This window comes from Xiphophorus couchianus, chromosome 19, assembly GCF_001444195.1.
Source record: "Xiphophorus couchianus chromosome 19, X_couchianus-1.0, whole genome shotgun sequence".
Lineage (NCBI taxonomy): Eukaryota > Metazoa > Chordata > Actinopteri > Cyprinodontiformes > Poeciliidae > Xiphophorus > Xiphophorus couchianus.
Window position 1 is genome coordinate 20,306,747 of NC_040246.1, and position 17,579 is coordinate 20,324,325.

Sequence of the window (17,579 nt, forward strand, 5' to 3'; positions counted from 1 at the left end):
AAAAAAACACGAACCTCATTTAATTATGGAGAAAAAGGTTTCATGAACGAAGTTACATCTTCAATGATTACCAAAGTAATAAATTAAGATATATTTGAAGGCCCGCTGTTTAGAACAGCATGAGGTAAGGTAAAGTTACCATCTCTATTATACGATGTTGAATAAAATATGAAGCAGAATGTTTTTGTTGGAGTTGCTGTCTGAATTAACTTGGATCTGTTTTAGCTCATTTCCAGCTCAGTCTCTGGTGTTATTAATACTTTGGCTTTTTTATTTGTGAATGCATAAATAAAATTTTTATTTTATTAATTTTTGCTATGCTTGCTACATTGAAATATACTTGCTACATTATACATATATTTCAATTTTACTCTATACAGTGACAATTCTCAGCAGGTGTTATCTCAAGGCACTTAAAAAGAAGGAAAAGATCCAATTTAGTAAAAATCATTTCAATTATATAGTCACATTCACATTAAATTAAACACATTCCTTTTAATTAAATGTATTCTAATTCAGTTCTTGCTAAAATACAATGCAGTCAAGTTCAGGTTATTATGCCAGCTGTAAAAAATATCTTTCCAAGGATGGTTGATTAAAATACTAATATAATTCATGACTTCAAGCAAAAAAACTTAGTTCACATTTTATTTTGTGGGATGCAATCAATGACATGTTTTATTGTAAAGAAATAATTAACTTTTTGAGGGGGAGGAAAAATAATTATATAAATGCGTACAACACAAAAAGTGGTTTAAAAATAATGTAAGGGTGTGCACACTGTACAAACACATTATTGCATTATTATTTTCCAATTTATTTTTCCTTTTTTAAACGATTTGTTTGTTTTGCATTTCAGTTGTAAAGGATTATTGTCACATATGACTTTTTACATGTTTTTTTTTTTACATTACAAAAACCTGATACAAAAAAAAAGCAATATTAGGAGCCAGTGTACTTCAGGATGTGTGAACATGACACTTTATCAGTACATTTTTGAACAAATGTAAAAGCTCTACTCCTAATTTTACTCGTTTTAATTGGTGTCCAGGGTTGCATTGCTTGTTTTAAGTGGCAGAGGAGTTAAACAGGCTGGCTTGTTGATTCTTTAGCTGACGGGTGACTGGTCCTTCAGCAGAACTTTAAAGCTCTGGCAGCTTTACTGGTCCTGATCTTTCCCAGCCTTTTACCCTCTACATGTGGAACAAGCTTTGAGAGTCGTGGCACATGATCACCTTTTTCTGAGATCTTGTTTGTTCCAAATGAAATTGTTGCTTTTTTTTATGGCTAAAGTCTCTGCAGCTACTACTAGCCCATACAGTTTGTTGCTGACAGTTTATAAGCATAAATACTCGTTAACTGTCATTTCAGTATAAAAATATGTAAATGCTTCCAATATATATTTCTATTATTGGTTGGCAGGCAACTGTTTAGGATTTTTTTTCTTTCTAAGATAATCATATGCAAATACATGTTTTATTAAAAAAAATTCCAGGCTTGTTAGTAAATCATATTTCACAAAATTTTGTTTTGTATATGAACTCAGTCATCTCCTGTAACCTACATTGTGTCCCCGTACATAGGTCTAAATTTATATTATCTCTACAGTGCTGCAGGATTTTAGATGATGCCTCATTTACTAATAAAATATGTCTATGTTAAAAAATGTAAAATACCTTTTCTGCTATAAAAGTGCACAGATGCACATGCAGAACATATGAGACATAAAGCAGCCTTCAGTTAGAGAGCGCCTGCAGGCATTTCGTTGAGGCTTCAGTATCCTGGCAGCTGCAAACAGGAATGAGTATCTGTGAGCTTTTGGCAACCTCCACCATAAGCTTCATCATTTTCTTTGCCTTCATTTTCTCTCTCTCCATACAACCCTCTGTTTCTCTCTTTCTCCTCTGGTGCCATGAGAAATAACAGCTCATAGGAGAATCAGCCTGAATGTTTTCTACCTGTGGTGCATGGACTCTGATTCTCTCGTCTGCAATTTTAAACCTGGAATTTCCTTTTGTTTTTAATATTAAAAATGTTCAGTATTTGTAAATAAAGGGTATGAGGTGGATGGCATTGGTTTTGAGCGATGTCAATCTGTGATTCCCCCTCAGGTCTGACAGCCCACACTGAGGTGGTGAGGGTGGTCTTCTCCCCTCAAGACATCAGCCTGGAGGAACTCCTTAGACAGTTTTGGGAGAATCACGATCCTACACAAGGTAGGAGGAGCGCGCATCCAAACAAACCGCAGTCACCCTCCAAAAAGGAGCCATCCCAAGGGGGCGAGAGTGTATTAGAGCAGAAGGGTGATGCCCAGGCATGCGCTCGTGCATGTTGCAGTGGGGGGAAGGTCTCATGGGTGCAAGTCAATGCCAGACAGTGTTAATGTGTCTGAGACCCAGCCATCCATGATGGTGCACACCACTGTGGTACAACATTCAAGCCAAGATTGTGGAAAAAGTATTTCTTGCATTGTGCACAGCTTACACTTTAAAAAAAAACAAAACAACTACATCTTGCAAAAATATAATTTTTTCAAACTCGAGCCTCTTGGAGGAAATGAATTTAGCAAATCTTACCTTTTTAGAGTAAAATTGCCCCCGATTTAAGTGTTTGCCTTATGATACATATTGCTGCATTATTGTGAAGCCTGCCACATATTTGCCACCCACACGTGCACAGCGTACCCATCCCCCACTAAAAGCCATCTCTACATCTCTTCGAGTCTGCTGCTCTCTTGTTTTCTGTGCTCACTGGAGGAGGTGATGTAAGAACATTAATGCACCAGGAGGACACATGGAGGGTGTGTGTGTCGGAGTATGTGGGGGGGTGGGGATGTGTGTGTGTGTGAGATGGCAGGAACGGGCCAAGTGGCACTCTGCTACCTCATATTGAATGTAGGGATGGGTGGGACCAGGAGAGACGGATCAAAGATTCATAGGCCCGACCTTCAGTCCTAAGAGGCGCACGCACCTCGTTCAGTAACATCACTTTAGGAAGTGTCATAAAATACCGTACGAAAGAATTCATATCCCTTGACTATTTTACACTTTTTTGTCTTTATAATCATAAATTTCAAGCGTTTGGTGTACATATGTATTCATTTAGGGGTATTTACTCTAATACCCCCAAATGAAATCCAGAGCAAACCATTGTTAAGCTCTTTAGTAAAGAGTCCATCCCCGTGTGTGTAATTTAATCCCTTTAATTAATCCAGCTATTCTATTGAGACATCTTCAGTCTGTTAGAGAACATAACTAAATTCAAATTCACTTCAGTTCAAAAAACTTTATCACAAAGAGAAATTAAATGCTGCCATAACTCTTATTATTCATGTATCCTCTAAGAGTCGGTGATGCTGTGGGCAGGAAGAATCTCCAGTAGCAGTCAGTGTTGCAACAAATCTGAATAAGTTTCTGATGTAAGACACTGTAGATATTTAACAATCTCATGACATAGTATGTTAACAGCTCAATATCAGGACGACAGAGATGACATTCCACAGTAACACGTCCTGGGTGACAAAAATATATCATTTCCTCTGTTAAGCATCATAGCAACTGTTCAAAAGCAAAAATCATTCCAGCTGCACAACATCCAAAATTAGAGTGCATTATTGTCCAAACATTCAATGCCTCAACCAAAAAAAAATCTGAACGAAAGTTTACAAAAAGAACAAATCAGAGCTAAGGTAACAAATCTACTCCAAGAAGCGGCACAATAGTAGAGCAAACAACAGAATCACAGCACACAGGTTAAAAAAAAACATCCAAAAGGTTCACAAATACTCTGGAGGAGCTGCAAAGATCCATGAGAACTACTAGTGGTGCACTCCATACACCTGGTCTTTATGGAAGACTGGCAACAAGGACTTTTTTTTTTTTTAAAGAAAACCACACAATGTTTGTCACAATTTATGTAAGCTGCACAGAAAACGCATGGAATAACGTACTTTAGTCGGAAGAAACAAAAAACTTTTTCGGCCTATAAGCAAAACTTTATGTGGTTGAACACAGAGTCCATAACATTAAACACAGAGTCCCATCATGCAGCTTTATATCAAAAAGGACATAGAAGCTGGTCAAAGTTGGGCAATCCTGGAGGAAAGAGGCTACAAAAGACTTGAAAATACAGTGGAGGTTTACCTTCCAACAGGCTAACTGTACAGCTAAATCTACAATCTAAATTTATCAATGTATTAAAATGGCCCAGTCAAAATTCAGACCTAAATCCGATTGAGAATCTGTGGCAGTCTTCAAAATTGATCTAAATCTGGTAGAGAAATACAGCCGAGTTAAAACAGGCAAAACAAATGCATGTTTTACGTCTGGTGAAGATCTTTAGTTTTACTAAACCTTCAATATTTTTGTTTCTTTTCCACTTTACAATAACACTCTGTTCTGTGTTGGTCTGTCACACAAGAACAGCAATAAAATATTTTGAAGATTGTGGTGGCATTATGATGATCTGTGAAAATGTTTTGGTTGGTGTTGTAAAATAAATCAAACGAGTCATGAGTTGTTTTGTTGCTGCTGTTCGGGTTTAGGCCGTCCCATTGTTCGGTATGTTGAAGACGGGAGGCAGGGGAAGACATAGACTTTTTTTTTTGGTTTATCTGAGAACCACATTCTCCTGATTAGAAGAGATTAGTCCCCTCTTCACAGTAGCCGAGGGAAGAGACACGTCTTACCACAGGCAAAGTCGCAGACAGAGTTGAGCCGACACGCCACAGGGCAGAGGCAGCGAGGCCAAAGGAGTCGTCATACATTTCCCCCGATCACACTGCCGTGGCTCATCTCATGTTTTATTAATAGCATGCAGCTAATTTTCTATGCACTCTGTTTTTGTTAGTCACAGTTAAAACTGACCGACATATTGAAAAATCACCGCAAACTCAAAAGTACTCGTATATATAAAAATTTTTCTAGGAGCTCTGCTCCTCACGCGTGACTTAAATGCGAATCGGTGCCGTTCCCCTGCTCTCAGATCCGGGGTTCACGTGTAGCAGAAATTCTTCTGATTTGACAAATGTAGCGTGGAGTGGTGGAAAGCGGCCCGCTGGCTGTGCCTTCATGCATGCTTAAGCTTCAATTTATTCTGTCCACCTTAGAGCTGGGCTTAAAAGAGAATGAAGAAATTAAAGAAGTTTTCTCTTTCCGCTTTGACCTGTGTAGATTCACGTGAGATGGTATGTGGGGAAAAGCCGAAGAGCGTTTTGGGATCCCGTTTCCTCCTGATGTGCTTCATTACGGAGGCCAGGCTTATTTAATAATCAGTGTTGGCATGTGATTGAAACCGTGCATAGGTACTTATTTAGTTGCATGTAATATGTGCAGCTGCAAATGCGTGCATGCATGTACGCGTGGGGGCGGGCGAATGTGTTTTGATATCTGTGCCTTTGCTGCTTTGCCTTAGTTCAAAAGGGTTTAGTCCCAACAACGTGATGTCGGGCTGCATCGGCTCCACCAATCCCGGCCTGGATAGCAACATTAGCAGCCAATCAGAAACTCCCAGCAGCCTTTGCTATGTGCCCTCTTTCCATATTCAGCAACGTTAGTCTCAATCCGCTGGCTTCCCTGGGATGTTGCATAAACCCCACCCCACCCCTCGATACCCCCCTCGATTCAACACGCTTCCATATCATAAGTTTCTTATGTCTGTGTTTTGACAAGCCCTCAGCAGCATACCTTCGCATGCGCTCAGGCACAGTTCTCAGGCACAAACAAATTGTCAACAAAGTGGCTTCTTTGTGTCAGAGGGTCACAGCAGTCCTGTTTTATCATCATGACTGAAAAGGTTGTTTGAATTCGGGATAAATATTCATGTGGCGGCACTTTAACCAATGCACATGCACATAAACATGCAAATACGGCCCACTAATAGCTTTATGTTATATTTTTGTTTATATTTTACCGTTTATTATTTTCAAGTACCTTCAGAGGCCTGTAGGTCATGTTTTCCTTAATGATTTCCTTAAACTTTGTGGGTAAGCAGTGGAAAATGGATCATTTTGTGCAGCTTCTCTCTGTCTTTGCATCTTTGCATCAGTTGCAACCCTCTACTTTTCTCTGTTGCCCCCCTTTTACCCTTTTTCTGGTTTTCCTCTTTCTCCCCCGTTTCCCCCTCAGTTTTTGTGTTCTCTTCATGTTTGCACATTTTCCCATCCTCCCCCAACTTGTCAGGTTCACCTGCACCCCCTTCCCCCTCCACCCTTGTCCTCTTTGCAGCGAACAGAGCGAAGGGGCGAGTGAGTGAGCAAACGGCCCGGAGCCCCTTCGGTACATCCGCAGAGCGGCACGCTGACTCGGCCGCTCCCTCAGGCCATCCGCTCATCACACAAACACACTCACATCCACTCGCTCCTCTTTTATCTCTTAGTCACTATCTCCTCCTGTTCCTCATCCTCCCTCCCCCCATCTTCCCTTCTTCTCCATCCCTTTCTTCAACCCCCAGCCGCCCTTCATCTTAACAACCTATGTTTTCCCACCCTCCTTGTTTCCTCCTGATCCCTTTTCCTCCCCTGTACTTCCTCTTCCCTCATTGCATTCATCCTCTCTATTTTTTGGGGCCATGCAGTATTTATGGTGTGGGCTTGCTGATGCTGCGTCAGTGCGCAGGCAACTCAGGCGTGTGCCGATAGACACAAAAACACAAATGCACAGCTAAAATGGCCGACGCAGCTGTCCTCATTTGATAACGTCTGCACGTACACGCACACTCACACCGGTTTGGAAACATTTGTGGAGCGGGATTGCCGTGAAAGAGACATTCTGCATTTCTGTCTGACACGTTTTTGAGATGAAGTCGTTCACGGTTTGTTTTGACATTTCGCAAAACCTAGATTTTTAGATTCCCCTGTAATCTGTGCAGCACCGATCCACAAAATGAAGATACACTTTTGCAGCTCATCACAGTTATAGGGTCAAACAATCAAACGGACATAAATCAAGCTGTCTTCCATCTGGCGGCAGTTCCTTTCCGACAGCTGAAATGAGCATGAATATTCCTTAATATAATATCTTTACCCCAGCTGGCTGCGACACACGCCAATTCCCTGTTGGGGTACCTCCTCATATCCCCCTGTGTCACCCCGTCCCTTAATGTTAGGGGTGCCCCTGCCATCTAAAGCAAACCCCACTCCCATGAGGAGGCCTTGACCTCTGACCTGTGGCCCCAGTCACCCCCACACTCTCCTAACCTGACCCTGTTTCTCCTGCTTGGTTGGCTGATGATGGCCTGCTCATTACCAGGTGTCAGTCATTACACTCTCACACGTGCTGCAACCCTAATTTATGGAGATTGCAGCATGAGTGTATGCATTGCGGGGGTTGAGTTTTAACCCCCATTTAATTCTGATGAAATACATTTTGTAATATATGTTTTTAAAGAAGTCTTGTGTTTCTAAGAACATTATAGAATATGATGCATAAGAATTAGTTAGACTCTAAGAGTCCATTCTGTGTAGTCCACTTCAATCAAACTCTAATTTGTTTGCCTGGAAAGTCCGGTTTGTTTGTGGAAGTGTGAATATGTAATCAAACTCTGATGAGGACTAAAAACAGAAACTCTGGTCTGCCTAAAATGTTAGGTCTCAGTTTGGTTGAAGAGAACTTTGGCGCAGTTCAAATGCAAAGAGGAGATCGCTCCAAAAGCAGGAAGCGTACCATATTGCAAGACATTTCAGGTCAATATGACCATAACAAAGACATGGGTCTAGTGTCAGCGGGAGCAATAGCAAAAGAGAAATCCTACAACCACTAAAATCTGATGCCACTCCACTTTTGTTCACAGAAGGAAGTTGCCCTCAGTTTCTTCCTCTGAGGTTTTTGTCACTTCCTTCAACGGTTCATGGAAAAATAAATAAGTTCGCCAAGACTTCCACAAGTTCGGTTTAACCTCAAAATGCCTTAATGTGTGATGTTTGTTTGTTGCTTTAAAATAAATAAGTGGAGTATAATAAAGACAAGAACAAAAAATTGAAAAATAAAAATGGCTGCAACCATTTGAGCTTTGTTCAGATTTAAGGGTCAGCGTTTGTTAAAGTTACGACCGAAGAGATTACATGTGCAGAATTCACAAGGTCTCTTAGATTTAATGTCAAATGATGCCTTTTCTGATCTGCTCCTCTCGTTGGAGTAACTTATCCGTCCAGTGCACTTTGGGGAATCTTCTCTTATAGCAGACAATCACCACCACTCTAAATGTTTGCAAAAAGCACATAAGAATCTTGCTTCTATTTTTTTTTTTTACTTTTAACACTGGAATATCTCAGAAGAAGGTGGGGCTGTCCATGTGTTCATACTTCAGAATCTGGGCTGGGGTCTTTCTGCAGGGAGTTTACATGTTCTCCCCATGCATGCATGCGTTCTCTCTGGGTACTCCGACTTTCTACCACAGTACATAAAACCTGAAAATCTGGCAAAATAAGACCTGCAGCAACACAAGATCATGCTGTTTGACTCAGAGGATGGAAAGTCCAATATCTGATCTAGGAATTAGTTCAGTAATTTATGCTGATATGAGATCAGATTGGCTCCGTCTCCTATTGTAATCTAATATTAAAAGGGCAATAAATATAACAAAATGAAAATATGTGGAGTTGTTTTAGAATCCATTAATATTGATGAGCATAATTTTTATGGAAATCTGCCTCAAAAAAAGCTGCTGAGTAAAAATACTGTCTAATGTTGACGCTTATACATTTTGAGGAGTAAAAATTTTGATCTTATGCAGTGGCATCAAGCTTCACTTATTCCATTTAGAAGCAGCTAAAAATAAACAGTTAAGGGCCAGAGTTACAGCGTTCTGACAGCGTGCCCAGAACCATGAAGTGATCATGTTAGAGAGCGCTGCGCCACTAAAAACAGAAAATAAAGCTGTTTTTAACGCGTGAAGCTTCTGCAGAGTGTAAACTCAGCCTGCTTGTGTCTCTCTGTGTATTTAATGAGCAATCAGATAATAACCGAGCGAGATGTGCTCCCCTTTCTAGAAAACGACTGTGGTAATGTGCATGATGTGTCATGTGCAGAGTCACCGTTGTGATTTAATATCGCCTCTGTATGTGCAAGCATAACGTCGCATTCTGTTCCCCTTCCCGTGCCTTTGCATGCGTACGCAGCCCGTATGGACGCTTGTGCAGGTGTGTGTGTCCACCAGGGAGGCTCTCACCATCCCTGCTTCGTACTCTGCCTCTGTCTCCAGCGCGTTAGCAGCGGCTTACATAAGAACAGGGCAAAAATAGAAGTCGAGAGGAGAGAGGAGGAGGAGAGAGCTCTGCTGGCACGCACACAGCCGGAACGGGCCTGCAGGGCACGGCACAAACACTACTACTATCACACATGTACGGGGATCTCTGCATCTATCTGGAATTACAGGTCTTTCTGTGTATTTCTCTAATAAAAAAGCCAAAATAAAACCCATCAGCATTAAGTAATCTCCTTTTCATGTTGGAACGGATGTGGGGCAAGGTTACAGTTTTTACAGATATTATTGGGTTGATACTGCATTCAAGGGGAGGATGATGAAAGGATAAAAGGGTGGGGAGGAAAAAAGACGTAACAGAAAATTCATTAGATTGTTCATTAGCGTTCACTTTACCACCATCTAATCGGACAAAACTAGTGCAATAATTTTGAGATCAAATATTCTTCCTTCATGCTCAAAAACATGGCAGTTATAGAAAAACACCAACAATAACTGGACACCAGCAGCAGCCGGACTCCAGAGCTAGCTGTGTGTATCAGTTTCCATTACAGATGTGTGTAAAACTTTGTCAGTATTCCGCTAATGTTGGAAAAATACAATTTTGCAATTGCACTGTTTCCATTAAATAAGAAATGTACTTAAAATCACATTAAAAATCACGGCGCGCCATCATCCTCCTACCACTTCCTGTTGTCGTTTTGTTCATGGTTTCCGCCAGTAGCAATGTCCGGTTGTTGATCATGTGACTCGTGTGATTGGAACAAAGTGTTTTGCAAATTTTGATAGTTGTAATCAACAAATGAGTTTTTTTCAAAATTGGTGTGTTTCCATTAAGTGAATGTATGTTCGAAATGTGAAATTGCCCAATTATGTACTTTTCTAAACGCAGCTAGTTACCTCAGACAGAAAATAATAGAAAGTTCAGAAGCAAATAAAATCTTAATCTCTCATTCCTTTCTCATAAATATCGACATCTTTTTCAAACTGAATACCTTCTTATTATATTTTTATCTTCTTAAATTGAACTGAGGTGAAACTCTATTGTGCTTTCTGCAAGACGAATCATCTCAAACCCCTAAATTTACAGGATCTTCGATTTTAGCTCAGACAGTTACAAACGGAGTCTAGAAGGACACATATTAACAAACGACAAGCCACGAGCCGGAGGAGAATGGAGAATTAGAGCAAAATCTGGAAGCAGAGACCTGAAGGGAAAGTTGGACATGGGGGGGAAAATGACAGGCTTTTATCCCCGACAGCCAGCAGGGACAACTTGAGTGGAGCCATTTTTTTCCCTCCTTGCAACAAAAACACTGGAAGAGATTTTACAGAGCTGCAGCAATTCTCAGCGGGTTTGAACACAACCAAAAGTGTTTGCGTGTACGTTTGTGTCCTAAGGTTTGTGCTTGACTGTCTCCAGGAGAGAGTCACTCCCTTAGTGACACCCCCTCCACCCGCTTCCTCCACCCCCCACTTCCTTTTGACTTTAGCTCCCGTGTAAGTTAAAGGAGCCACGTTAAAATTCTCCCATTTTTGGGAGGGGCTATTAATTAATATTTTCAGCTCGGTGGGCGTAGGTCAGTGACCCCTCAAGGCGACGTGTGCATGTGTGTGTGCACATGTGCGACCTCTGGCCCCTCCTCTTCTGTCCACCCCCATTACCCTCTGCTTTCAGAGGCAAGGCTCTCATGCATAATGCAGAGAGAACAGGGAGGTTCTCATTAATAATTACTGCCGCCTTTGATGGATGTAGAAAATAACGAAGGGGGCTGTTAAAAATGGAGAGAGTGAGGTGAAGGCGGGAGGTTTTATTTTTTTTCTTTCTTTTTATGGGGGGTTTTGTTTGATTTTTTAGTCATGGAGACGAGGATCTTATAGAGACAATTATGGACATATATTTTACTCTGCTACTTTATTCTTCTACTACTCTCTAAATTGCATCATTTGCTCATTTTAAACTGTTATCTGTATGTTTTCTCTCGGTTTTTTACCTTCTTCTGGTCTGATGTTCTGTTTACCTGTGGTTGCTCCCAGGAGGAGCGCATCAGCTGAGATAATGCTGCCAACAACTAAACATTCCCCCTCTTTCGTTATTAACTTTTTACTTTTTATAACTCTGAAAGTCTGTATCAGTTTCTTTTTGTGTATCTGCTCTGACTTTTCAAACCTCCAGTCGTTTGTGGCGGATGGTTGCTTGTACTGAATCAAGTTCTGGTTCTTCTGGAGGTTTCTTTCTGCTAAAGCAGAGTTTTTCCTCTCCACTGTCGCAGATAGTTTAGTCTTCAAATGCTTTATCAAATTACTTGTTAAAAGATAGATTTTTTGCTATAATTTAGACCCAAAATTTGGCCTGGGTCGGGCCAAAATGATTTGCCTGATGGGTCGTGCTTTTTTTTATACCAAGAATAAAATGAACACATCTGGACTATATTTACTAATCAAGTGACTTCTGAAAGCTATAAGCTGCACTGGATTTTATTTTGAGGTTTGAAAGTAAAGGGGCTGAATATGTGCGCGCCACAAATTTTAGACTTATTTGTAAAAATCTTTGAAGACCTTTTTCCTTCGTCCTCCTAATTTTGCGTTATGTTTGTTGGCCTATCAATTAAAACCTAATGGAACAGCATTAGGTTTGTTGTTGAAAAGTGCTAAAAGCAAATAAATCTTAGGATAAGAAAATTTTTACAAACTGCAGCTCACTTTTATTTTTTAATTTAGGTGTCTGATCACTGTGCTAACGTTTTTTTTTGTTTTGTTTTGTTTTGTTTTTGCTGGAACATACAGTAGTTGTGACATTGTTCTTTAAGAACTGTCTACACTGAGAATATATAAACTTTCACAGATTAACTTTAGTGAAGTAAATTTTTGCAGAATTGCATCATCACTCAGCAATATTTCACAGAAAGAATTTCTATGCAAGTGCTAGAGGGGTGAGCAATTCTGCAGCGTTCTGCTGCCGTAATGTTAATGTCGGAAGTGGTTTTACTGGAAAACATCTGGATGTTGTTTGGGATTAAGATGTAAAGAAAAACTTTAGTTCATTTGTAATGTTCTGAATTATTTAATGCATTATTGCTTCATAAAAGAATAAGGAAAGTTCTTCAATAGCAATTGATATTTAAATGAGATATTTCCTCTGGCTCTTATGCAAAAAGATATACAAAGTTACTGATGGCAAAATAATTAAAAAGTTAATGTTGTTTTGTTTAAATAATTGTAGGATGAATGTATGAACTGATATCACAACTACAGTAACTGCTTCTCTCCTTTGTTTTCAAAATCTTTGTATTTGAAAAATGTTTCCCCTGAATGTTGTCAGCACAGGTTTCTGTAATTCAGCTTTTCCCCTCCAATACACATTTTCATCATATTTGAACCACGCAAGAATGTAGTTTTATTGAGGAACATTGAGTGAAGCAGATTCTCTGAGGCAGCAAACATCCCTTATTGTGAGTTTATTCAGTGTGTGTCACAGAGCAGCCGCTGGTTGCTTGTCTGATTTGATTTGAATGACGACCAGATGAATACTTATGGCCGTTCCGCTCCAGCAGGCCGCTTCGCAGATAGGTTGTGACATTCCATGATGTAAGGTAACGTTTAATCTAAAGACAACAAGATATGCAGATTACTGTGTCAAGGAGACGTTTTCTGTGTCAGTGGAGATTGTTACTCTCCCGTGGTGAACACAGAAAGGCGACGCAGCAGTACTGCTGATGCATTACATCAGGGTTAACTTACAGTACTGTGATCACAACTGATCCATTTATTACAACGGATAAATACAGGCAACATAATCTCAACCACTGCTTTGAGGCCTTGGTTTCAGTAGTCAGGCTTCGGCCATCCTCGGTTAATGCAGCCAGAAGTAACAAACATCTTAGTTAAAGAGCTTAGTGCATCCTCTGGGTAATTCCCAGGCTTGCCAAATGTCATGCCAGATTTTAAGATTCAGAGTAAATCGCACTGAGGTCAACATAAGTCCTGTTGTATGAAATTGCACAAATGTTGAATTTTGGTATTTTTCTGGTCTAATTTCTCACCTATATATGACAAACAGAAGTGCTTTACTAGGATGCAGCTGGACTTTTCTCCTGTTTCTTTTCACCTTTCGCCTCTCATCCAAACTTTACAGCTCAGCGTTTGGGAAGTTGTTGCTTGTCGCTAACAATGCCATGTGAGCAGTTTTGGACACATGTCCCAATGTGTGAAGTGCTGACTCGTCTCTGGGGAGAGAGCCAGAGCTACAGAGCAGTCTTACATCACTGCTACCTCCGTCCTTCTGATTTTATTAAAGGGGCAATATTATGTGTTTTACAGGCACATAGTACCATTTTATAGTACATTAACACTAACTATGTTACCTTCAGTTGTTATAAAAATGTTTCGTACATCAAACAAGACGTAAAATAAATTTGACGTTGCAATTTACCACTTTGAAAAACTAGCACTTCTGCAAACGGAATGGCTTTCAGGGGAGATTGCAGGATGTCTCAAGCATGCATGAAAGAATCGAAGGTATGTTTTTGATGACGGAATAACATTGTAATGGTAAATGGACTGAATTTATATTGCGCTTTTCCAGTCATTTTGACCACTCACAGCACTTTGCACTAGAGTCACATTCGCACACACATTTATACACCGATACGCAGATCAGTAGGCAATTTGGGGTTTAGTGCCTTGCCCAGGACACATCGACATGTGGCAGGAGGAAGCTGGAATCAAACCTACAACCTTGCGATCACAAGACAACTACTCTACACACAGAGCCACTGTCACTGTGGGTAGACTGCGTATTCATAAGTACTGTAAATATTTGTGTATTAAAGTGTGTCGGCCTACCGCAACTCTAATATGGATTGATATGCATTTCTGCATATCAATCCACATTAGATTGATGTGGGCAGTATTATGAAATGGGATTATTATGATTGATATTATTAACCAATTTGTAAAATGATTTACACTTTGTGTTATGTAAAAGATATCAAAGCTTGATAAAAACCATCAACTAATTATTATCGTTTTACACAGAATAACAGTTTTGGTTTCTGTACCAATACTTACATCTAGTTCAGTTGTAGCTCTGGCATATGGCAGCACTGAAAAACATCACCCAACCTGGACACCCTGAGTTACTATTTATTGAACGTAGTAGAACATTTAGTGATTGAAAAGCCAATGACTTCACTCAGGAGGGTTTTTTTTATGCTGAAACTCAGATTTGTTGGATGAGCTCAAACACAGCTTGGAATCCAGCACTGGTGCATGTTTGATGTGCAACCAAGAAGCCGTTTGCCAACTCGTTCTCACGTCATCTTTATAAGGTGATTAGTAATCACTGTTGGGTTTACAGCTAGAGCTTCTCCTTGAATTAGTGCCAGAAAATTACCTAACACAGTAAGAAACATTAGAGAAGTCCTGAAAGGGAAATGTGCCTCTTTAGGGGAACGCTGCAGTTGTAATGATGTGAGCTGATGGTGCGTTCAGTTGGCTGGAAGGCGTATCTGTTACAGCCTCCACTGACTGCAGCTCATAGCAACCAGTCAGAGATGGAGAAGCGGCAGCATTTTCCAGTTATGGATGAGCATAAGAATCAGACAAAAAGCAAACGGTGCAGCCAGCAGAGAGTTGCACACTGATGCATTCCTTGATGCAAGAGCTGCTCAGGATTGTAGCTTCTTAAAACCTTAGAAGTGATGGAAGCTGTTTAGCCCTCTAAATCAAGGTGCTTTAGGCCTGGCCTCCTTCCAAACCCACTGATGTAAACCTGATGAAAATGTTGAGAGCGTCTCTCAGATTACAGGAGACAAAAATTCATCTACCTACAGTCCTATTTGCTCCTCTGCAAATTAAAATCTGCTTTTACTTTTTGTGATACTTAAAGATTTCAATAAACAAATCTTAATATCAGGCAAATATAAACCACAGTTTTTTAAATGGGAATTCGATTTACTAAGAAACAATAACTATCCAAACCAATTTGGCATTAATTAAGAAATTCAAGAGCAGATGGTAAAGAAAAGTAAGTAATATCTATCAGAACCAAATCTTATGTTTAACTGTTGTGAAAAGATTTTTGTGAATTCTTCTGCTTTTCCTTTTTGCTTGTTTCAGATTGGCTAAAGAATTATATTGGAAGAAGATAATCTGAGTACATACAAAATGTAATTTTCTGAAAATGCTGCTTTTAAACAAAATGTGGCCTACTTTATGTTGTCAGACAAGTTCTACTGAAGGGATTTCTAGGTTGTACATGTCCTGAGACTAATCAGGCCTGAGCGTTGCAAATGAAATGAAACGCAGACTTGGTATTGGCAGTTTTTCTCATTTCATGAAAATGTGGTGTGATGACATATTCATGCAGAACATGTCCATCCTCTGATTGTGCTTCCCTTGTGTGGCTTCTATGTTCATCCTGCTTTTTGTTTTCTGCAGGTATGAAGCAGCACAATGACAGCGGTACTCAGTATCGTTCAGTCATTTACCCATCCAGCCCAGCTCAACAGGAGGCTGCACTGAAGAGCAAGGAGGCCTTCCAGAAGGTGATCACACACAAACACACACCAGCCAACATGTGTGTGTGTCCCGTTATGATTTTTCTAAAACTGCATGAGTGCTAGATGGCTCACAATGGTGATCTTGTATGGCACTCATTAAATCACGGTATTTGCACATCTTTAAAAACTCTTTAAAAGTTTTAAATACATGTATCTAAAACTAAGCTTAACTTACTAAAGTCTAATTTAAGTATAAGGTTGAAATCTGCTTTAGTTACAGGTACAAAGTATTTGATTAAAATGGCATCGCCATGTGAGTTTGAATTGACGAAAGGGTAAAAAGAAACAAACATGGCGGACACTTCAAACAAATAAGAATAAGTTCATGCAGTTGATGTCTTTATTTCACTCATTAACCGTTTTTTTGTTATTTGAATCACAATAACTAGTCGGTGCTTTCAGTTTTGACCTCTTCGTTTGAAAAAACGAGTTCTGTTTGGATCAAACTCATCTCCATCTTTTTAAGCTGAAAGAAGGGGAGAGGGTCAATAGGTCATCCTAACTGATTTCCTTTCAGCAGCACACGCGTTCCCCTTTTGTTCTTTCAGTCCATCTGTCTATCCATCCATCATTTAAAATTGATCCCTGCATCTTCTTGGCTCATTCACCTCCTCTCAGCTCTAAATGGTATTCATGGACTAGCTGACGGGGGGGGCAAAGGAGAGCAAATTATCATCTTCCTGGTTACGTTGGGCGCTCTGGGTCAGCAGGCAAGGATCAGAGGGCTGCTATGTTGTCGTGGCAACAACCTCTCAACCTTGGCCTTGAGCTGGGGTCAAGGGTTAGGGGAGCTTTGGCAGCTGGGACCAGAGGGACAGGGAGGCGGGGAAGGACAGCAGAAAAAGCTAAAGAGGGAAGAAGCCATGTCAGGGGGCCATCACTGCTGACAGGCTGTCAACTGAAACACACACACACACACACCCACACACACACACACACACACACACCTTCTGTGTTTATAAACCAGGCACCCTTAGTGTTTTAGGCATCATGATACTAAGAGACGTGTAACTCAGAGTTTCTACATTCACATCAAAACCTGAACTAAACTAAAAAATTTCACATAACCTGAAGAGACATTTCTTTCTCTTTCTGCTGACCTAATGTCCCACACTGACTTCCTGAAACACATAAACCTTATTAAAGCTGATGTGTATGAGTTTTAGTTACTTCTCATGCATTGAACTGAGCAGCTAAATCATGAAATGTCAATCAAAACCAATTAAAATTCTGTACAAAATAGGTGTGTAAAAAAACATCCAGCAGGTGGAGATACTGAGTTCACCGGAACAAGGCAAAATGAGATCAAAACAATATTTATGAGTCTTTCTTTTTATTTTCCAGACATGAGTGTTTAAGGAATTTCAAACGCTTTTTTAATCTGCAATCGGTGTGGAATATTCTAGTCTGGGATTATTTACAGAGCTAGTTTTTGTACCTAACTCAGTTATAATCCTAGAGCCAAATAAAGATTTAATATTTCAAGTTATAAAATTTATGAACTTTTGTGATTTTTGAATTATATATTTTTTAATAATTTTGGTTTTATTCATAGGCTAATTTTGTTGAGTTCTATTCAAAATGCATTTTTAAGACTCTACCGCTGCAATTGGATATTTATTTTTGTTTTATTTGTAGGTGTAAGATAAATCTCTTTGTGTGTGTGTGTGTGTGTGTTTTTAAAAAATTAATGTATATTTTATTTCTTTTGCTATTACCACCAATGAACAAAAACGCACTATTTTGTGCAGGCAGAGCAATTTATTATAATCAACTTTACACTTAATTAATTATATAATAATCAATGTTGCTGCAATT

At 39.8% G+C, this 17,579-nt stretch overlaps 1 protein-coding gene across 1 annotated transcript in view; it reads left to right on the forward strand.

Moving 5' to 3' along the window:
• Nucleotides 1-17,579, forward strand: part of LOC114134449 (mitochondrial peptide methionine sulfoxide reductase) — a 64,491-nt gene that overhangs the window by 35,570 nt on the left and 11,342 nt on the right. The window contains 2 exon segments of the mRNA XM_075410480.1: nucleotides 2,112-2,216; nucleotides 15,640-15,746. Coding sequence (XP_075266595.1) covers nucleotides 2,112-2,216; nucleotides 15,640-15,746 — 212 coding nt within the window.